The sequence below is a fragment of the Rhipicephalus sanguineus genome, chromosome 1, assembly GCF_013339695.2.
Source record: "Rhipicephalus sanguineus isolate Rsan-2018 chromosome 1, BIME_Rsan_1.4, whole genome shotgun sequence".
NCBI lineage: Eukaryota > Metazoa > Arthropoda > Arachnida > Ixodida > Ixodidae > Rhipicephalus > Rhipicephalus sanguineus.
The window spans coordinates 150369716-150393756 of NC_051176.1; the positions used below are offsets into that span (position 1 = coordinate 150369716).

At 47.4% G+C, this 24041-nt stretch overlaps 1 protein-coding gene across 1 annotated transcript in view; it reads right to left on the reverse strand.

The window, feature by feature from the left end:
- Positions 1 to 24041, reverse strand: part of LOC119400214 (frequenin-1) — a 271350-nt gene that overhangs the window by 12282 nt on the left and 235027 nt on the right. The window contains exons 5-7 of the mRNA XM_037667220.2: positions 20661 to 20739; positions 14602 to 14690; positions 4436 to 4510 (exon numbers count right to left, since the gene is read on the reverse strand). Of these exons, the coding sequence (XP_037523148.1) occupies positions 4436 to 4510; positions 14602 to 14690; positions 20661 to 20739 (243 nt within the window). The remainder of the gene's footprint in view (positions 1 to 4435; positions 4511 to 14601; positions 14691 to 20660; positions 20740 to 24041) is intronic.

The following is a 24041-nucleotide window of genomic DNA, read 5'->3' on the forward strand; positions in this document are numbered from 1 at the left end:
TAACTTGGAGTACGCCAGTACGTAAAATGTTGAAATTGTACAGACAACACTTGCAAGGCTTTCTCAGATACACCTTGCCCGTAGCGACTTAACACTTGCAAGAGATGTTCGCGCACTAGAGGCTAGATTCAAGCTCGAGTCCGACGTCCCTCAATATTGCTGACTTACCAGACCGGTTTTTTTCCCTCCTCAGCTGAATTTTTCAGTTTGTATGCGTATATAGTAAATGCGTACATGCGAACACACACATGCGCACTCACAAAGAGGCGTCCCCCTCCCTTCATCCTCCTTCCCCGAAATAATATTCCGGCTACATCCCTGCTGACACGAGACATCACACTCTACTGTGGCACACAATGTATTCGAAACAAGAGATTGCAACGTCTAGGCTTTCAAAGAGTTGGTCGCCGTGAACTACCTGAAAGAATGCCTTCCAGCGGAAGCAAGATCGAAAGAATGGGAGGCGATGCTCCTTCAAGAGAACTGGCAGCGGAATTAGCAGAGAGGCATGAGAATATCTTCAGGTGCGAAAATATACGGTGGTGTCGTTCACTGGATTGGCTAGAAGAAAGATAAATGAAGGAACTCAATACACGTAACCATAAAAAAAAAAATGCTGAGTCACAACCTGGAGCCAAGTTTTCCTTGTCATGATTGGCCACACGGCAAAAAAAAAGAAAAACGTTCTCCCTCAGATTCAAGTGTTGATAGGTCAAGTGAGCGAAAAAAAAAAACTTGGAGAACGCTTGAGCTTCGCCTAGCCTCTCTCCGGTTCTCGGTCGATACATCAACTGTACCGCAAGGAAACGAACGTTTGTGCGCGTAACATTGGCCGTTTCAAACTACCCTAGAATGCCCACTGCAAGTACAGTTGCGAAGTACCCACTACGCCATAATTCTTTTGCAAATCAGCGAAGGGCCCACTACTCGTCCGTAAGGTTCCACGCGCACCTGCGCAGCTGCAGACTTTGTTGATACTGTTGCCGACAATGCCTGAGCGCTTTGTAATGGGTGGGCCTTTAAAACACCCACTATTTGCGCAATTCACATATTTTGACGCCTGGTGTGATTCTACGCTTCTCGTATAGTTTTTTTTTTTTTCGCAGCAGTTTCAAGCAGTGGCGTCTACGGAAAAGACAAAAGACACCGCTGCAGTTACATGAGGATGGCGACACAAGCACGGTCCCATTCAGATGCATAGGTCAGTACATAGCGGCTATAAACGACTCAAGAGTAGATGTGACAGTGGTACGAAAGTCAGCTTCCGTCTACGAGAGTACCAGCTTTACAGTTAAGTTAAACAGGGCATTCAGAGAAGGATGTGCCTCTGACTAGCTACCGAATGTATAGGCTGCAGTTCATTTCTGCGAGTCAGTTGAAACTGATGGTGTTCACTGAAATTCAAGCGGGTAGTAGGTGCAGACCCACCGATGTCAGCCGGTGGCTATGAATATTTGATGAATTACAGGACACGCGTGGAAGCCGGCGAAGGGAGAGGGCGGAGTAAACATGGAGCAGCAGTTCGCACAGGCTATCGTTCCTATTGGCACTCCGCGCTGTATCTTTCCAGATGAAACAGTCGTGCCAGAATGCAAAGCCTAGCGATCTCAAGAATCGAAATTGGAGGACGTGATAAACACTCGCCGTGAAAATTTCGAATTTGTCGCGAGGCCAGAGTGTCCTTTTTTTTTTGTCGCTTGCAATTTGCAGTACAAGAACTTCGAAAAACATTCTGAAAGCGCCCAAGTAAGCATGCGCTGAACGCGATGAACGATGAAGTATGTGAGCGTCTCATTGTCTCCTTTTCTTCGTAACCCTAGCGGCCGATGTCGGCAAGACTTGGGTTATAATTAGAGTTACTGCGGAGCCATCTGGTTAGTGCAGGGTGCCTATAGGTGCCGCAAAGTAATCATAGGAAATTATCAGAAGTTGGACGTTATCCTCTATAGGATAACGTGAGCGACACAACATATAGACCAGATATTTTTACTCTCGTAAATGTGTTTAGAGCAAACATTATCTTGACCCCTATTATCACCTGTCGGCACGGCCAGCCCAGGAATTGCGGATTTGGTGACGTAACAGCTGATAGCGAGCAAACACTAGCGGCGAACTTGCCGTAAGGACACACCGGACGCTATCGTGGTCGTTGGTTCCGCCTGACCTTGCACAAAAAAAAAAAAAAAAACGCCATTTCTGGCACACAAAAAATAAATAAAAGAAACTGAAAAATCAAGCTACGATGGTTCTATGCGCGCTGCTTTTTATTTCTGTGACTAGTTTTGTGAGGAATAATACGTAGAATGGTGTTTGTTGGTGAGAACACTGCACCCATAGGTCTTATCGCGCTCTTGAGCAACGTGTGCGCAAACGCAGCAAGGACACCCAGCAGACACAGACCCATTTGAAGAGCAAATGTTTTTTTTCCTCGCGTTCACCAGAGCACAGCGGCCTATCTGGCGAAGTAAAAACTTCATTTTTCTGGCAAGCAGTGCTCGCCCTCATACACCACCTTTGGCAGACGTTAGACGAGCGCGCATTTGTAATCGGATTTGTGGTGCACGTCACACAGGACGCTAGCCGCGCACCCGCCCTCTTTCGATCCGCGCGCCGAACCGAAGGAACATAATGGACGAAAGCATAGCACGTTTCCCCTTTATTTGTGTCTCGTACATCCCTTCTTTTCCTTTTTTGTCTGACGACGGCTGGGGCCCCCGTTGTTTCTACCGGGGGCATACATTACACAGAAGGTGAAAGGCTCAGTGGAAAGGAGAGCTGAGGGAAGAACGAGAGCAGGGCCGAGTGAATGTGCTACCAGTGGGGGCGATAAACAAAACGCAGCGCCACTCACGCACCAGCGCACTAGGTATCCGCCCTTGCGTCTGAGTGCCGTTTATGCCCTAATGTAATGAACGCCCCGGCTCAAGTCGGCTGCGCCGCACTACGCCCGGTTAATTGCGTGCAGCGGTAGCGGAGGCCGTCACACAATGGGGAGGACGATATCGCGCTAACGACGGGAGTCCTCCCACATAGCCGTGATTGACTTCCCTTGACTTTCTTCCGCGGCGCGTAAGAAAAACAAGGAGAAAAGAAACGAGCGAGTCCTTTATTTTAAGCCTCATCTTGCGCAACAGAAAACAAGCGGAATAAGGAGACAAGAAATGACGTCACACATTCTATTGCACTGAATCTCAGTGCTGCGCCATATGCCTCTACACGCGCGAATGGTGCAAGAGCGCAAATGCTGCGCAGAATTTAGCTTGGGTGGAGCGCGCAGAACGCGTATGTTAAGCGTCGGCTTCAGACGGGGCACGTATTCCGGTGTGGTGTGGCTGCTCAATGAGACCGAAGTGATACTTTATGGCGCACTGGTGCACGCAGCGTATGTAGACGTCGTTTCGAAATGCGCATGACTGCGGCGGCAGTGTTGTCTTCTTCAACGGCGAGTTAATCATGCAGGAGGTTCCCTGTCATTACGGCAACCGACAGGAATTCTTGCCATGATCCAGCATTGGCAAACGCGTTCCAGCTCGTCTCTCGTTTTAGCGCGCCACCATTCTTTATTCCGCGCACGGTTTTCATGCATATACACTGCTTCGCCCTGTTAGCGCTGCACAACCACAGCAGATATTGTTTCCTGGATGGCAAGATTACAATTGCATATTCTACGGTCTATCAAAGCACTCCTTGGAATATGTTTTCCTTCCTTCAAATGGGCTGCGGCGAAATGTCGCGCTCTCGCAGCTGCACAACTAGAAAATTTAATACGGTGTGGCGTGCTTTTTTTCCCGCTCCCCTCACTATATAAATAAGTTCCTGCGCTGATGGTAGTTGCTGGTGGTGATCGTTACACTGACCTTTCCCCTTTTAGACTGCGTAAAGCGCGGAAATAACTAAGCCTCACATCCTTTAATAAGAAAATAAAAAAGATAGTGTACCATATCGATTTCCCCGTCCCATTTCCATCTACCGTTCACCCAACTAGCACAACATATGTATCACGATGAAAGGGAGATAACAGGCAGTATTTTCACGATACAATAGGCGCGCAAAAGAAAAAACAGCGAACATGCACAAAGCGCTAACTTTAAGTAAATTTACGGAACGAACTTTGCGCGCTCAAATATAGTACAAAAAGATCTGCACTCTCATGGCATGCAGACAGGCAGCATTCAGATACAGACTTCGACGTGTGGAAAAAATTGTGCTGCGGGTGATGAACGACCCCTTCGAACCAGTGAGTGCTGCCCTAAATTAGCCTGCACTGTTACACAAGTATTCGTAATAACAGTCTCTCGCACTTCTCACGAGCCGGATTATTGACAAGACATTGCCATCTGTCACACGCAATACGGCTGTGAGGCAAATACTTTCCTGTTGAAGTAATAAATGTACACGTATTTTTCAAGATCACCAGAACGACTATGCCGCATACCTTATCCAGTTGTTCAAAAATGCGGTCCACTCTGGCCCTTGGGTCATCTTCCTCGTCTTCTTTTTCTTGGCTACCCTGTGAAGAGATGAGCATGCCAATTGGCTCGGTTACGCAGCACAGCATTCAGCATAGGTCAGTCATACAGCGCAGATATGCCGGCTAAAGCGATAGGCAAAAACTTCAACGTTTTCGTTTTTACATAGCATTGTGAGTGGGAAACAGAGAAATAAATTATATGCGAAATGCAGGAGGTTTAGCCGGATAATGAATATCCAGTTTGCTACCCTGCACTGAGGAATGGGTAAGGGGACACAGAAAGGTGAAAAAGAAGAGGCAAAGGTGGGAGAGATAGATAAACATCCACAGACAAACAAAAAACAAATATTGTCAGTGCATATTCACAACGCTTATCGTCATCAAGTTTCAAGGATCAAAACCGTTATGTTCTGTTTTCTTTATTCCTATTTTAAAACCCGTCTTGAAGGCAACCTGGACGAAGTACAACGAGATGCTTAGTATAGAGCGCCGTCCTGCAGTTTAGGCGCATTTACAAAAAAACCATGCAGTGTGAAAAAAAAAAAAATAAGGCATAAATATTTACTCGATGAGCTGGACTGGCTTGATTGCAATTGTGAGCACAGACATATAAAAAAAAAATCCGTGAATGTTTATTGGAAGTTTGCTGCTCAGGTTACCGCAGTGAAAATGAAGATATTGTCAGTTATTGTAAGATGACAAAAAATCTTGACACTTCTTTGTACGCCCGGAGACGGTTTTTTTTTTTCACAATGCGGCGCAATTCTATCAGTGAAACAGTGAATGCAGCCTTAAATAGGCTGCGAAGTTATAAGGGATGCAGACTGACATCCGCTACATAAAGGGTGTTGTCAATTTTGATGATGTGCGATGACAAACGCAAGCGTGACAGTATACCGCCACCTACAGCCCTCGCACCTGCTTCGTTGTCTCAGTTTGTCTCGTGTACAAATTTTCGGAGTGCTCTGCTATATAATTCATGCAACAGGAAAGGCGGCCGTGCAAACAGAGACGCAAATCGAACTAAAAGCATAGCGCGTGGCGCTACATATACCTTCGCCGTATTTTCCTATAGTTTCTTCTTTTTTTTTCCTTTTTCCGATTTTTTTTATCCTACATTCCTTATTTGATGGAGTTCATGTTTGATGTTTGCGGTGCCAAGAAATGCGCCCCTAGGAGATTACTACAGCGTACCATGATAGTCATTCGCTGGAAACTCCTCCAAAGAAAGGGATCATACAGATAGAGCAGCGCAATGTGAAGTCTCTACGAAGTTGTTCGTAAGCAAACAAAGCCTCGGCGTCGAGTTTCGCGTGTGCGCGATTCGAAATTTCTTCTTTTGCCTCATTCTCGCTAGCGTTAGATTACGGAGGAGCAATGAGCATGCGCGCGTCATTCACCCCGCAGCAAAACGGAACGGATGTAGCTGTGCTCTTGTTCCAGCCGGATGCATCAGTTACACAAATTAGTGTCGACCATCCCTTTTTTAGATGTGAAGCATCTTATAGCGGAGTTCAATCCGGTGGTGGTGGTGGTGTGCGGCGTGACCACCCTTACTGCGCATGCGCAAACCCTCTCCACTTCCCCTGTCCACTCCCTCTCACCCCTTTCCCTCTCCACATCACCTCTCCCCTTCCATTTCCCCTCTCATTTCCCTTTCCCATCCCCTCTCCACTCCTCCTCTCCCCTCCCCCTTTCCCCCTTTCCCCCTCCCCTTCCCCTTTCCCCTTTCCCCCTCACCACTCCACCTCTGACGAAACACTGCTTCGCATCGCCTCATGGTCCCCTTTAGCGGGAGGTGGTGTGATTTTTTTTATTGACTTGATGTAAGGAGATGTTGGCGCACAAATAAGGCGCCGGCTACTCCTTAGCTCTTGGAGTACATAGGGTTCATAAACACAAAGTACATAGGGTCCAAATTTCTAATCACAATTAACCCACAGTACATACAATATACAACTTAGCGTAACAGTCAAGACATAACATAACAGTCAAAACAACATATTCAACAATCACATATTCAAGGCTCACAATGAAGCGACTATCGGAGTTACCGACAGGGCTCCGGTTGTTTCCGCCTTAATACTTATGTTCCAATTTTTTCATGAAGTTAGAACCGCTGTGTATAGTGTGGCTACCTATTTAGCTACCCCTGTAAGGGCATTTGTTCGGGCTGTGACAGATACAAACATATTGTCGTTAGATAAATAATGCACTTTCCTTAGTTCTTACACTGAAAATATAGGATAAAAAGAAACATTCCCTGTCCATTTTGCTTTCTTTTGTACACTTACGGAAAAGCACGAAAGGGCGTGTTCTCAAAACAGCCCTGGAGCCAACGCAATAAATTAGCGCGAGAAGCGTATTGGCGTAGAAACCATCTTAGCGCCTGCCCTTACCACGGCATTGTGCCTGCACTCGATCTTTTGTTCAGCCCACCAGATAATTGCAGTTACGTCACAGTATAATTATGCAGAGAGCTGTGAAGCGAATTCAGGCGAATTGGGAATTGGCAGCTTGATGAGTCCCACGATAATGACAGGGAAGGGCCTCATGAATCTTCTATGCGCCCCGTTCGAGCAAGAACTTTGGGAACCGCCGCACTCATTAGGCAGAAATATCGAAGAAAAAGCACCGCTTGGAGTGACGAGGCGCGCGCTTTCTTGGGTTGCATCGCTCATCATGGCACCCTCAACGTGTTATCAACGAATTTACCGCTCATCAACTTCACAGAGCGTGCATACATCTTACTGAGATAAGCGCAAGTGTTAATGTGTTTCGCAGAAGAACGTGTGAGAACTCCTGCCACAATTTCAAGGCGAATACCCTAAATGCCTTATGAGAGATGGTCAAGCGCCTAAAAGCCGACGTGTGGCACAATAATGGGCATAAATCGCACGCACGCACGACAGACACACACACACACACACACACACACACACACACACACACACACACACACACACACACACATATTATATATATAAACAAAGCAACTTAAGCGAGTATTGAGTTAATTATTAATTAGTTGGATGAATATATTAGTGAAAACCCCCATTAATTGCAGTTTATTAGTGAACGTTGGACATCGATATCAAGTGCACGGTAAAATAGCCACACCGCACGGCTTTCGCCTTCGCGTAGTCTTATAGGCGAGTGGGTAAGGGACCCCGTGAGTATTTTTTTTTCATGCGGAAAAACAACGGTGGTGTCACGTATTCTATGTCCCATTGAGTGACACTGATCGACGCGCACAAAACGAGGGGCATCTATAAGCCTCGCTTTCTTTAACGTAAAACGTTCCAAATGGACGTGAAACGGTATAGGTGAAAAATACAAGAGATACGCATTTCTTGTGCACAGACGAGTCAGAATTATCTTTCGCATTTGGGCATACGCGAAGAATAACAATTTAAGAACCGAAACTGACAGCTGAGCTGCTTGGTTTGGGTAAAGCCCCTAGATTTTTTTTTCCCCGCGTTCATGGAGCGCCACAAAAAGAGAGTATAGGCAGAAGAGCTGAGTCGTATTACAGAACATTACTAATACGAAAAGAAGATCGACTGAAGCCCCGGAAATACGCCGAAGAAAGGCCGACAGCTTAGCCACTCGGTACTGAATTCATATTTTAAAGTATTCAGCGTGAAAAACTGACGGAAGCGAAGAGTCCGAAGAACAAAGCTGCGCCGCACGCACCACCTGTATACTAATTGGCGTTTCGTGTGTGTCTTTGGTTGTGTGCGTTCGTGAGTTAACAAAAAATAGAGAGGTAGAAACACTTCAGGCGTAGTGAGATTTGTTGCTTAATTGCTTCCTACGAAAAGGGAACGCATTCTAACGTTCCTATAACACACCTCGCGGCCGCGATCCGGACATGCTTCGCAATTATGGTTCAATCGTTACAATTGTTATTACATCAATTATGAATTGATGACGTTTTTAAGATTCCCGTACACGGAACAACGATTGCTCTAAAGGCCCCGAAACATGCGCGCACTCTGTAGCGGACTGCGGAATAACATTACAACTTGTCCTATGAAGGTGATAGCATTTCTAACGGCGCACAATTTCGCACTTTCAAGGTAACCGGCAGCTCAGCATTTGCCTAAAGTTATGGTAATGTTCGCTTCTAATGAAACGTTTCGAATGCCCTTCGCCAGGGCAAACGTCGCAATTAAATGGAGTAAGGCTTTCAGGAGCGCACCATATATATGCAAATGCGGTGCCATGTGTTGACTATGCTGAACATAAAATGGCTGCGATTACTTATAGAATGCTAAAATGTTCACCTCTGCACAGAGAGTACCGCGTTAAATGTATGCGCATGCGTTAAGTCGCACCGAACAACAGATTTTCTTGACGTAAGTCGAAGGCGCGCCAACGTTACAAGTCACGCGTAGCTCGGTCGTAAGCCCACATCGTTCTGCCGCGCCTTCGGAGCAGTGTCATCGAATAGCGATACTCAAAAGCGCCTGCACGACGTGAATGGTTTGTTAATAATATCTGGGGTTTAACGTCCCAAAACCACGATATGATTATGAGAGACGCCGTAGTGGAGGGCTCCGGAAATTTAGACCACCTGGGGTTCTTTAACGCGTGAATGGTTTGTTAGAAACTATGCACGACAATTGGAGGATCACGTTTCATTCTATATAGTGAAAAGAATGCTGGAAGAGGATATGTTCTCCGCAACTCGTACACATGCTCTTATTTCGAGTGCAACTTATGTTTTCACGAACTCGCATTGGTTCAGGCAAGAGCGAAGAGAAGAAAGGAAGCTCCGGTGAACCGAGATTATTCTTCACTGCTTTCACAAACATCAGAGTTAGGGTCCTTGCAAAGTCCCGAGTCATTTCGCTGAGAACGAAAAAAGAAAATCACAGCATATCCACGGGGTGAATGATGATGAGTGGGGCGAAGCTACGGAGGGAATCATCTGTAAACCGTGAAACTCTTCCGTGAAATGCGCCCAGTACATAATATAAAGAGTGTGAAACATCGTGTATATATTAAACATCAAACTTTTATTGTACTGTTGGTTTACGTGGTCCCTTCATTATCACTTGTGATCGGTGAAATGCAAGGAAGAAGTCCGCTCCCGAGCGAAAGAGCGCCAAGAGCGACCGCATTCCCCGCTCGCCCTGTGGGAATTAAAGGCAAGGCTAGAGGGAAGACAGGACGCGCGTTCCACGACGCGAGGTCGGTAGCATGCCCAACGAAAGCCAACGGAACGCGATCGTGCAAGTGCTCCGGCTTCGCATCGCCTCATGGTTCCATTTAGCGTCCCAAAACCAAACATATTGCTCAAGGTGTGCCTTGCGTTTTTCGTAGAAATAATTTCTTTATCATGTACATTAAGACGAAAAGTTGAAAGCTCACTAGAGTGTATCGCCCGCAAAGTATGTCTTTTAGTGTGATTTAACTCTCGTACGGCAGGGTCCTCGCGCCGTTGCCGGTCCACCTCGCCCGTTGACGATCGGGCGAGGTGGCTACATGCAACTACTACTACTACACTTTAAGAAAAACATCTGGCGTTCTTTCGTTCTGCTTTTACAAACATCTGGCGTCTTTCGTTGGTTTATTTCATCAATCAACGGCGTTTTGAACAAAATTTTTATTGTTTAATCACGCACAGGAGAAATCTCACCAGGCACTACCTTGGAGGTAAACAATGGCTGCTAATGGCAATGAGAGACAGAAGAAGTCGGCTTTTAGCTAACACTTACACTTCTACTTCTACTAACGTTTCCTACTGGAACATGCCAATGGCTGCTAATGGGGAATGAGAGACAGAAGAATTCGGCTTTTAGTTAACGCGCACGCTGCGAATTTTTTATTGTTCAACAACGCACAGGAGAAATCTCCCACCGGCACCACCTTGGAGGTCAAAGCGTAAGACTTGTTACTCACTACTACGACCACGACGACTACGAGGGACGAACGGGTGCCGCCTTAAGGAGCTTCGCCCCTAAAACAATACGTTAGGAGGTTTCTTAGATACTGTACGCATTCGTTAAAAAATTAAATAAAGCGTTCATATATGCATTATAGTCTGAAACCTGAGGCACTCGCGCGACGTCTTAGAGCGGATAAATGCACGTGCGTGTTTCGCTTGACAGAATGACGGAACGTTATTTGAGGCACCGGTTTCTGTCAGGCCCGGGAAACACTTCGAGCTCCCGGAATCATCGCCCCGGGTGATGCTCCTCGCATGCAGCAACGCTTCGCCTAACAATTTTAGTTTGTCTTGGCGCACTACTCTCATGGGGCGAAATGCGCCGCCACGCGGAGAAAAGTGCTACTCTCGAAAAGTCACTCCACACTGCTTACATCGGACCGTGCAAGAAGTTTAGAAGTGTCGCGAGAGCACGAAAATGAAGCAGCGGCTTCACTTTACGACGTGTTAAAGCACCAGGGAGGGCAGGTATACATAGTGAACACCGAGAAGGCGGCGAGCAAAGAAAGGAGAGGCGCGGGAAGAAACCCCACACACACTTGGCCTTGGCCCCGTTCGACATAAAAGCAGGCAGAACGGCGACAAAGGGCGAAAGCAAGAGGCAAAGAAAAACGAAGAGAAGCGTAACCGAAAGACAAGATGGCCGGAGTGTTCGTGTATGGCGACAGGTGAAAGGAAACGGATCAAGAGCGCAAGGAGAGGAGCGTTGAATTATGCGGGAAAGGCGCCGGCACCCGGATTAGACGAGAATTGATGACGGCCCATCGGTTCGATGCGCGCGACAGGAGATACACGCTCTCGACTCTTTCTTTCTTTCTTTCTTTCTTTCTTTCTTTCTTTCTTTCTTTCTTTCTTTCTTTCTTTCTTTCTTTCTTTCTTTCTTTCTTTCTTTCTTTCTTTCTTTCTTTCTTTCTTTCTTTCTTTTTCTTGCTTTCCACACTCCATCGCACTCTCTTTTTTTGTTTTTTTTTTGTTTTTTGTTTTTTGCCCGAAGGCGGGGCGCGCGAGAGGAGAGCCTTCCTTCGCATTCCAGACACCCGCTGTCGACGGCGGAGGCTGTTCATCACCGCCGGCGGAGGCGAGCGACCGATTTCCGTTAATCGGATCGGAAGCACGTCGCTTAAAGCGTTTCCTTTCGAAGCGGGTTCTTTGCAAGCGGAAATGAAGGGAAACTTTATTCCCCAAGAATGCGCACCACTCGTCGCGGAATGGGCTCACTCGTTCAACGCGCAGCTCTAAGCGTTGGTGGAAGGCGTTTCCCAGGAGACCGCCATGCGCCGCAAAGTACGCCCACCGCCGTACGGAAGACGCGGACGCGTGAGAAATAAACGCGAATTCATTATCACACAGATAACGTGTTATGCGGGCGCTCGACTCGCTGCGGAGGGTTCAAATTCGCGGCGTTGGCGCAATTCGTTATGCGCTCAATACATGCGCATCTCCTGCCCACGAAAGTTTTCGGAGTGCGGAATCCGCGAAAGAATAATAATCATCGTACAAATAGAGCAAAAGCCACGCACATTGCGTGACACTGTTGAGTCGTTGTGTAAGCGCGAAAGTATCGTGAGTCAGCAAGTCGATATGACACTTAACGAGAGATGCTGTGCAGGGGTATATGGCAAAAGCGCGCCTATCAGCCGCCCTGATAAACCTTGAAGATCAAGTGCTTTTTTGAGCATTAAACGTGTCAAAATGAAGAAACACGCTGTGTTTGGCCTTATAAGAACGCACTACAGAGCCAAGATAATTCACTGAGACGCTCAGCGATATTCCGAAATCAGCGCGTTCCCGTAGCCTCCATTTTCATCGACCCCCTCGCCACTACCCTCACTTCGTTCTTACACTGCGCGTTATGAATCATGCAGCGGTCGTTTAAAAAAGCAATTGAGATCTGAGTTTTACATGCCAAAACCAATATATGAATCTAAGGCACGCCATAGTGGGGGACTCTAGACGAATTTTCATTGTATGGGGTTGCTTAACGTGTACCTAAATATGTTACACGGGGTGGTTTTTCATTTCGCTCCGATCGAAATGCGTCACCGTGGCCGGAAATTGAACCCGCGCTCTAGTACTTAGCGGTGCAACAGCTTTATCGCTAAGCCACCACGGCTGACCCGTGGTTATTTATCGATGTGAATAGGACAATAGCGATGAGAAAGCCAAGGCTGGCCACCATTTCACTTCTGCGTCTTTAGCCTAAAGGAAACTGCATTGTGCGCGCATATGCTCTCCCGCACCCGGCGGCGATCATCTCAAAGAGATATTGTTGGCATGACAGCCCTCTATTGTCTCTGACTAGGGCAACGGAGGGCGTTCGTATAGACTTGGGAGAGCAGCCTTGCGCATGCGAGGGACGTAAGTTTTTCACGCTTTTTTGCTGATGAATGAACAGTCGATAGCTTGCGCTCGGTGCCTTGTGCTTTTATTCTCCTTCCAGTCTGGTCCTGCCGTTGTCTTGAGCAATAACTTTAGTAGAATGCCAAGCCAACCACACTCACTGCCGAATCACACAGGCAAAGAAGCTTATCTGTTCTAGCAGATTGCTTTTATACCATTGATCTCTATCTTTTGAGCACGCGAAGAAATGCTCAATATTTGTTTAGTTTTCTCTCTCCCTCTCTCTCTCTGAACGACACCGTATATATGTTTACTCCTGACTACTTCGACTGCATTTCACAAGTAGATACGGTCAAATAGCGTTACATGCTTACTTTGGAGTTCAGGTACGATGACATAACAGAGTACGCAGCCCAAAAATCGCCTGCATCTTTCACCCTTCCACGCGTCTGCATCGACTGGACCCACCTCTTCGACTTGGTCCTCCAAATGGATTTTTCTGATCTGAGACGACAATACACTACCGAATGTGGCTAGGTGTCGCTTTCAAGATATCTTTCATTCCTGCTTATGATTACTGCGGAATAAAGGAATCTATCAGTCCTTTTCCGCTGTCCAAGCTGCAGCGTTTGGGACCGTGTTGGACCGCCTTGACGACAGGCCACTCTCGGAGCAGACAATCTTGGAATGCCAATCTACTCGCACCAGTCTTCTTTCCCCCCGTATACGCATCGTAACCAATTTATTTGCTGCTTTAATAGCAATGAATTGCCGAAATACCCACTACGCGTCCCTAAGGCAACGCGCGCACCCGCGCAGCTGCACACGTTGTTGATGCTGCTACTGATGATGCTTAATTATCCCTGAATGATTTGTCATGGGTGGGCTTTCAAACCACCCACTCATTGAGAAATAGACATGGTGTGACGCCTGGTGCGATTCTACTATTCTGCCACGCAACGTTCTCTCACGCAGCGCGACGCCTCGCATTACATGCCGCTGTAGTATAGGGTGTTTTTGCGAAGGAAGAAAGAAAACAAGAGAGAAGGCAGGGAGGTTAACCAGACACATGCCCGGTTGGCTACCCTACGCTGGGGGAGTCGGAGAGGGGAGTAGAAAGATGAGAGAGGGGAGGGAAAGGAAAGAAGAAAATGATCAACAAATGCGCTGACGCGTAAGTGTGTCTTTGAGAAAGAGTTTCAGGCACTGGCGTGGCTCTGTGGTAGAATACTCGGCTGCCATGCAGAAGGTCTGGATTCGATTCCCCTTCGGACCCATGAGTTTTATTATTTGCATTCATCGCGATTTTTCGCTCCCGAACAACGCCCATCGTTCTCTCATAACCAGCGACACCGACGCCGGAATTTCTGCGTAACGAGCTCTTTAACGCTACCGCGTCAATGAAGGAAGAGTGGATGAAGGAATTCTCACAGGTGGTATTTCAGAATCAATGTCGAACGGAAAGCCAATTACCCTAAACTATGCGATAACAAAGTGGTGCGACTCTACCGATGTCCTTCATAGCCGACGCCAGCCTATCAAAGACTTACGGATATCGTAAAAGGTTACCGACCGTGCGCAAAAACAAACGGGTGATAACGCACGGTGAGGGAACATCATAGGCGAGGCTTTCAATGCGCTGAACAAAAATAGTTTCGGCATTTGTTGGGTGCAACTGCTCCTCCGGAGCAGTGGGTTGAACGAACAGGACGAATTCAGCACTGGTATTAAACCTTAGCGCATAATGCAAACGACCGATTTCATTCAAGCAACAAAAATGAAGTAAAACGTCGACTCAGTCGCGTACATCGAGCACTATAACTGCACCACTCACCAGCATTTCGTATATAGCATCTACAATGTTGTACATCTCCTCTCGTGTGATGAAGCCGTCATTGTCGACGTCATACAGCTTGAACGCCCCTGTAAAGAGAGACAGCCGGTGAGGGAGAGCACGACAAGCTCGAAAAGAATTTGTTTGCAAGCCAATAAGTGTTTCGGCAAATCAGCGCGATTTTGACTGAAACACGTCAATAGCATACCAAGTACAATTAAAAGCTAGAAACGTCTCACTTGCACGCTCTCACCAGATATACGGTGATCTATTCGCCTGAGATATAGAGGCGCTGTACTCTTTAGACTGTTGTGAGTCTTCGATCAACCAATGGCTCACTGTTTTACCCGCACGCGTTATTTGCACGAATACCCGAGTGCTTCTATTGACATTTGCAGACTGCACACGTTTATCCACAGAGGCCGTCCGTTTAATCAGTAGTTTAAATCTGAAAGTAAGCTCACGTCCACAAAAAGCAAATTATTTCTGCGCTAATCATGCTTTTCTTGTTTTAATTCGCTTCACTACAACGGTAGCTCACTTCAGGCAAAAAGGTCTGAGTAATCGTTTAGAAGCTCGGGCAAACTAACTTTAACGCAAGCCAACATTAGCGATTCGTATCAAATAGTTGAATCTTACATAAGCTGGTTGCTATTAAACCCCTTATAAACATAATGAGCTAAATCTTATATAAGCCGGTTGTTATTAAAGTATTTTGGCTGCACGTTCTATGGCTCTGAGTGCGTTAAACGATTGGCACTATTTCAGAACATTTTGTATATAGAATGCGTCAAACTTGTATTATACTGCACCTGCAGGATTTAAGATCTATATAAGACGATAAACAAAGAAACAAACAAACAAGCAAACAAACAAACAAACAAACAAAACATCTGACACCGTTTTCACCGAAAGGCGAAGCACTTCTTGCGGTTTTCAATTCATTATACCGCTATACAAAGTAAGGTTCGCAGATTTATCACGCCTAACATTCGTTTACCATTAAATTAACGATAATCGCGTCATACGCGCACAGGTAAACGCGAACACACTTCATTAGATGACCGCTAACACTGGCTTTTACAACGCTTGCGTGATCAATTGCGCGCACAGAAGTGAAGAGGTACGTCACGTTGCCTCTCGCTTCTCCGGAATAACCGAGCCGCAACGTTAGGCACGCGGATACAGAGCACACGAAGCGACAAGCCATCTCGACTGATAGTGTAAGCCTTCGGAACCGTCGCCGATTAGTAGCGAGATAGAGCGTGAGCCGGCTCTTATGAATGTCGCAGCGCAAAGAAGCGGCCCCGCCGCTACCTGACTGTAGGAGGAGACGCACGCTTCACCTGCATCTCCTATTATAACAGGCACGCTTGATTTCCTCCCCTTCCGCTAGGTTAGGAAAGACCGCTTACAGGTTGCAGAAGTAAACATCTCTCCTCTCCTTCTGCAAAGTCCAGCAGAGTACGGCGCAGCGTCGTGGGGTGCAGGTTGACAGTATAAGAGAGGGGAACAGAGGCAACGTTCTCGAGATACCCGCACCACCGAGCGTAAAGTTCGCGTACCTCTCCCTCCATTAGAATAGCTGGTGCCAGAGCCGTATATTCCCTTTGGGAGAGTTCGGCGCTCTTTTGATCTCGCCGCCAGTCTGGCAACAGCGCGCTTCCGCGCCGCCGACGCCATTTCGTGCCGAGGTTTCTCGTGATGCTGTACCCGTGACGTCGCTGTCGGCATTTATGCTTCCTCTGTGACCGCGACCTGGTGTGTCTTTGCTGCTGTTCGTGCCCGTGTCGGCTGCGTGGAACATCGTGGACCTGCACGGACGTCGCAATGGGGGCTTGCAGCGCAGTAGGCCGCGGCGGCGGGAGTTGGCGACGCTAGGTTTGTCACGTTACGTTGACGCGAAAACAGAGCACTCTATACTCCCACTTGCGCGACGCACTACGTCGCCTTGACGCATGCGCAATTGAGCGCACTTGGCGTCCCTTCTTCACGTAGAGACACAGACGCAGTTCAGTCTGGATAACGTCGCCGGCGTGGAATGCAGCATGTCGCATCTCGCACCGGCTGCAGCCGGGGCGCGTTGACGGACGCTGGGCGCGTCAGTCGCATCGCGCGTTTGCTGCACGTTTGTTAGCGTAGCGTCACTGTGCCGAGCGTGCGTGCGCGTCGACGTTACGCTGGAGTATATCAGCCCCTTAACTCGCTGAAGAAAGGGTTCGCCAGAGACGGAGCGTTGCGGGCGCACGCCAACGCGAGCTTACAGTGCCGCGGCACAAAATGGCTGGCGGACAGCGCCGCCGCTAAATTTGGATGGTTGTTGGCTCCGCCCCTCCGCCGAACTCTCCGAAGGAATATACGGCTCTGGCTGGTGCGTGCCCGGTGGCACTTGCAATCAAACGCAGTTCCCTCGGAGGCGTACGCTCTACCACTTGACCAGCGCTACGGTCGAGTACCTACGCTGCGCCTGATCAACCCCTCACCCCACCGCCCGCGGGCGCTTATCTATCTTCCATAATAACGGCGCTCTTACCTCAACTTCATCCACTTACCCGCCCGGCACGCGAAGACGGCACGGTACGGTTTCGTTCGGAACTAGTGTGTGCCGTGCGTGGTACGTGAAACTATGCGCAGTAGGTTCTATACGGAACCTTACGGCGACGACGAATAAACTTATCGCTTGGTGTGTACCTATAATTGATATCGCAATAAGAAAATAAGGCAGTTAAGAACGTGTTTACCTTAAGGAAGGTTTCAGTTATCAGTCGAATAGGTTGCTATAGAATGTTCCATAGTGCGCATAAGAGTTACAGTTACATAGCAAAACAGTGTAACGCACGCGACATATGTGAGCGTATTGTGCGAAGAATGAATTGACTTTCCACAAAAAATGTATCTCATGTTGCACTTGGAACACGTAACACACTAAAGAACCATGCGTGTTAATAGGGAGTTTTAGTATAGCGGAAAACGCTTACGTTAGCGTGAGCGTGCGCATCAACGCTAACGCTAAACCGGAACGCGCTGCGTGCCAACTGGTGGTCTTTTAGTACAGCGGAAGGCATTCCCGCTAACCATGGAGGAAGGAAATTCCTTCCTCCATGCCACTAATGCCGCTAACACTATCGCAAGCACATACGACGCCATCTAGTGTGCCGTATTGACCGTATCTCGGAAAGAGGCGACTGAAGACAGCGTCGCCATCTCTGCACGGCTACAGCAAATATGAGCGAACCTTGTAAACAAACCTTGTTAAGCCTTCTGTACCGCTTATCGACAGCGTATCTCGAAAACGGAGCTGTTTTATCGGCAGTATACGGCTGGCGAAGCAGCAATTACTCAAATCTAAATCAAATACGATAATTATTTGCGAATGAATGAGTTTAATAATGCAAGCCGACGACTCGAAAGACTCGAAGTGGACAAGTCTCGCTTCAACGGGCGCCGCCATCTTGCCCTACGTACGAAATCCTTTGCGTGCGTTAGCGTTGAACGCTATATTCCGGAAATAGCGTACGTACGTCAGAGCTCGGGCTACGTTTACGTTCTGCGCATGCGCAGTCTGGAGCACGCAACGCTAAATCCTTGCGTTTGCTGTTTTCCGCTATACTAAAACTCCCTTACAATACGGTGTATGGTTCGTTCACACTTGAAACAAGAGAGCCGAGTATTGTGCGTATCCATAAAAACGGAATACGCGCTGCGCTATATGGATACAGGAGCTCAGGCTACTTTTGCTATTTCGAGCTGCTTAGTTCATGCAGTGTGTCCTACTAAATTATCAGCACGATAAAAGAAGGATCATTGGAGGGCTCTAGGCGGAATAAGCAACAGTGCATTGCTACAATTCAATGATACTATGAACTAACGCACTAATGGACGATTTCTTGTAATAATAAGGCGGCATTCCAGTGTCTACTGTGAGCCTCACTGCGCGGTCCGCACGAACAGCTGGTATTTGAGACTGACTTAGTACGGAAAACTGAGCTAGTTGGTATGTATTCATATTTAGGACTGCGCAGCGCTCACAAAAAAAAAAACGACAAAGGACGAAAGAAGTGCACACGACATGCGCTTATTCTCAACTGAATTTTTGTTCAGAAACACACATAAAGAAAAGTAAAGTAGGAAAGTCATCAGACCATGTGACAGGTGCCACAAACGAAAAAAACAACATTTCTGTCTGTTGCCCGTTAACTAAACATGCGCACAATGACTTCTATGTGTGATTGCAGAGGTGATGCACCACTTCATTCAAAAAGGGCATCGGCTTACTTTTTGATGACTTTCAAGCCACTGTGAGGTTCGCCTCAATGAACGTGTTGATCAAGCTGCCCTTTCAGCCCTGAGAGAAGACCGGCAACGACGAATATCTCTTTCTAGGCCCAACGTTACAAGGAAGCTCCGCATGCTAGCACTTCCATGCATCTGAATAAAATAAACCTCATTTCAGGGGTACCGGATTGTTTCCCCCTGACCCAATATTAAGCCTTAAACTCCCATCAAGACTTCGTCAAGGAGACGCTACCCCTTTTGTGCAGGTTATGGTTAGGCGCCGCATTTACCAACGCCTATGCGTTCCATATGTAGAATACCAACACCGCAGTCTGCGACCACTGCGGCGATGAATAAGAGAGTCTGAATGTTTTCTGCGACTTCCCGCAGTGCAGTAGAGCTGCACTGCGGAAGTCGCAGTTTCAGTTCAAAAATCTCTAAAAATGCTCTCGAGGAGAGAACAGAGCCGCACCGCTCATTTATTGCTTACTTTCCCAGCTAAGCCAGAGCTAATCACTCGGAAGGCTTCCATTTGAAAGTCGCGTGAGGTAAACTTCAATACTATCTCATTGACAAATGAGTTGTTTCGCTGTTTATTGAAAATGTTCATTGGTTATACTCTTTCTTTACGGTGAAAAATATACGACCATTTGTACAGAACTGACAGCATCAGCAATATGCAACTTCCCCTTTGAATTGAGTGGAATCTTGCGTTTGTTTCGAAAAATGAATGCTCTCGTTCTACTTGGGTAAATCTCTGCAAGCAGGCTCGTCATAACGAACAACAATGAGAGAGTCAATATCTATACTCAGAAGTTTAGAAGGCGTTTTTTCAGGCCTGATTATATTTATGATGTTTGCCGTCGTCGTCGTCAGCCTGCCTTATGTCCCCTGCTGGACGAAGGCCTCTCTCAATGGTCTCCAACCCACCCAGACCTCCACTACCTGATTCCATTTGATCCCCGAAAATTTGCTAATTTCGTCCTTCTACCAAACCCTTCGCCGCCCTCGACCGCACTTCCCGTCTCTTGGTGCCCATTTCGACGCTGTAACTGACGATCGATTGTCTGTACTTTTCTTTACGTTACCTGCCCAGGTCCACTTTTGCCTCGTAATATCTACTATGACATCGTCTACCCATGCTTGTACTCTGACCCACACCGCTATCTTCCTATCTCTTTGAGCTACGCCTTTCATTTTTTTTTGTTCCATTGCACGCTGCATGGTCTTTCACTTCTTCTGGAATTTCTTTGTTATCCTCCAGGTTTCTACCCCGTACATGTTAAAACTCGAAAAGTACAGTGGTTGCACCTTCCACTCTAGTGACAGTGGTAAGTTGCCGGTCATGAGTTGAGAATTTTCTACCGTATGCGCATGAGCCCATTGCTGAAGAGTATGATGCCGTCTACGAATCGTAAATTCCTCAGATATTCTACGTTAATCTTTATTCCTATTTCTTCAAAATGTAGCCGTTTAAGTGCTCCTTCCAAACATGCAGTGAATAGCAGTGGAGAGACTGTATCAGAAAAAATAATTGTGTACAGCGAAAGCCAATAAGGATGTTCATTATTTCATTCATTCCCTCACAGGCCCCGACGGCGTTACGGAGTGAAGTTACATAACCGAAAATATTTACTGCATTTATTTAGACTGCTGCACTTAATTACACATCCCGTCCGGTTAATTCGCGTGACAGCGCTTGAGTGGAGCTTTCAAGACTGAGTGAGCATTTGCATTATAAATGGGAAAATAAAGAAAGGGAGGGGGGGGGGTACATTTCTTACATAATAACTTTTCTTCGACGTTTCCTCTTGACGTTACCGACAACGCTCGGATGAACTCTTCAAACTCTATGGAACCGTCCTGAAAAGGAAAAAAAAAAACAATCTAAAAATTGTCGGTGACTGATACCAAGGACAAACTAAACTTGGGATGGGATGCGAAGAAGCCAGAAGAAGAAACACACACACAGAAAAATTCACGATATTGAGTACCGGCATCGCGCACACATGACACAAAATTTCTCAACTTGTCCCACGTTCTCAGTAGCTCGCGCATGTCAGGGCGCGCAGACAATAGCAAGGCAGTCTGGCAGCATATACACAGGGAAGCGTGACAGCACGCGAGCAGCGCTTTCGGCGAGTATGCTGGGCACGTCTACAGTGCAGCTATCGAATTAGCATTTGCGCCGCGAAGTTGGATGACGGCGGCAATCGCCACACGGAATTCCGATCTCGCGATTTTTTTTATTTTTGTCTAGCTTTCTTGTTGCTGCGACATTCTTTTTCAACGAGCGAGAACAAAATCGAGCCTCGCTTTTCTCTTTCCTCTTTTCCGTCACGCTCGAATCGGACTAGCAGTCGCGCATTCGAGATAGCGGGACCGAATGTAACTGCGCTCGTATTCACAAAACGTTCCTACGTTATAATATACATCTTTCTGACTGCAAACTGCGTGACGCTACCGCAGGCACACCGTCCATCTGCCGCACCGGCGGAGCGAGTTTCCAAATCCCAAAGAGCGCAGTAACGGAACTTCCAGTCGCCGTCAGGTGCAGGTGTCACATGACCCGATCAGAAACGTCACGCGTGACGTCATTGGTAGAGCGGCACGTCGCTGTCGACTCTGGTTCTGGTAGCAGAGACACTGGCAAAATAGCGAGAACCGCGAAGCGGCACGGCGCAGGTGACTGGCCACCCCGTGACATGGGCCAACCCACTGACACTGTCAAAATAGTGATACTTATGCAAAGTCAGGCAGAACCTTCATTCAAACTTTGGCAGTGGTGTGACATCATAAATGGCTTTTCTTCTCAGGCCACGTGACTCTCCCGCATGTGACGACGACCGGAAGTTCCGCTACTGCGCTTTTTAGGATATGGAAACACGCACCGGCGGAAGGGATCACTGGATGAAATTTCGGCCAGCTGAATATTCCTCCATAGGCCATCTGGCTGCTCACTGCAGGGACTGCGCATGCCAGGCGTATCTTGGGCAAGTATCCGTTTTAGGAAAAGGCGGAAACTAGCTTAAACGCGACAACAAGGACGCCATCGAGGTCGAGAAGGTGGGAACCACGTGCATCAGTGTCACGTTGCTGGGTCTGACAAGAAAAAAAATGGCAGATCTATATGGCCGCTAATATCAGTTCGTGAAAACAACATGCGACGCAAGTCAATGCTGTGTATCTGTTGGTGTGTTGGTCTCTCTGCGTTTTTAGTTATGTATTTAGCCCCGCGCACAGAAATAAAATTCAGTTGTTAGTACAGTCGAGTGCATAATTTTAGAGACCACGGGAGCGCGTGCCGAGGCGCGTCGCTGCGCCTTCTGGCGGTTGCACGGCTCTGTCCGGGAGCGCGTACTGCGCACGCTCGTCCCATATCACCCGGCAGCCTGTCCTTTCGCTCGTTCCAACGGCGCGCATCTCGAAACGTGGCGGACGGTGCAAGCTGTCACTTCTGTAGTCGCTGTGAAGACAATGAAAAAAGCCGAGCGCTAATGTGACCACAGCACATCATTTGCGGGTTTCGGCGTGCTGCACATAGTGCACGTTACTCCTAGGCGATCCGCGGCGTGATCACATTTTGAATGTCGAGTTAGGCAATCAATAAGCTCAGCCAGCAGTGTTGCCTTTTGCGCTCTCATACGCCGAACTAACGCACGTAGTAATACTCGCTCCAAATATCATGTGTCTATGAACATGCATGAAACCACCAAACGTCCAACAGCTGCAGAAAAGAGCCGAGGAAGAAGGGTGAAAACAAACTCGGTTTATTAAGGATAAATCCTTTATTAAGGCCGCTGCGGTGGTGCAGTGGTTTCGATGCTCGGCTGCTGACCCGAAAGACGCATCTTCAAGTCTAGTCGCGCATGCCGTATTTCGATAGAGGAGAGATACTTGAAACTAGTATACTGAGTGGACGTTAAAGAACCCCGAATGAGCAAACATTCCCAAGACGTTACTTTGGTGGAGCTCTATGTCATATCTATATAATAAAATTTATTTCTCTCTCTATATCGTGGTTCTGTCACGTCGAGAGCCCGCACTTATTATTGGTAGGAGTCGAGCCTCGACCCAAGAGTTTCTAGGATTCGAATTTCAGATATTCATGTGTCGTCTTCTACTACTCGAACCATAAACCCCGATTGAAGTCAACCCATTAATTGGATGCATTATAGTAGATTAAGACAAGTAAGCGTGAATTAATGCGGATTGAGACGTGCAAGAGATGTCATAGGCTTTCACTTTCGAGTCTTTTCATATTTGGGGGTATCTGGGAATGTTTTTTTCCGGAAACCAGAGAAAATCACGAAGGTTGAAAGGGGCGTCACCGCTTTCAGTATTTCAATAGAACTCTACCCATGACATATGCACGGAACATTCTCGAACGCGAAGTAGTCGGGAATTGAGACTGCCTCCATTAACATCCGTCGCTCGAGCATCAGCGTGTATTCTGGTATTCTGGTCACGCTGTTTTGTAAAATACTGCAGTGAATTACAGGCGAACACATTTCAGTTCGAAGTGCTCAAATGTTGGAGGCCCCACAAGGAAACAAAAGTTCATTCCTTAAGCTGTTCGACCAAATACCTCGCACGGCGGCACACCGCTCCTTTTGTACACATTACTCACTGCGTGGAAATGCGATTCTTTATTATAGCTCTGTCAGAAAAATTGGGCACTCAGAAGGTTCACGCGTGCTTGCGACGCAGTACCATTTTGTCATTTTTGTCAATTCTTTGCCTTGTTTCGTGGTCTTTCGGGCTTGGTGACGATAAGAAATTATCTCGTACAGCAAATGTTGAATGGCAGCATATCGCGGCACAGCCCAGCTATTGGACAGCTATTGGACAGTGCCATTCTCGAAAGAGTATAAGATCGGGGGTTTCAAGGCCCCCACATTCGTCTTCAAAAATGTCGCCACGAGTACCAGCTGATGAAAGGAGACGCATCGTAGAGTTAAGCATCCAAGGCTTTTCTCAGCGGGTCATCTGCCGGCTCCTTCAAAGGTCAAGAAATGCGGTGAGTCGTGCCATCCAAGCGTACCGACAAACAGGGGGGATCAGTGACAGAGACCGTGCTGGAAGGTCAAGATGCACAGATGACGAAGTGGACAGGCTAATTATCGCCGCCGTAGTAGCTGATCTCCATATATCAGCGAAAGGCA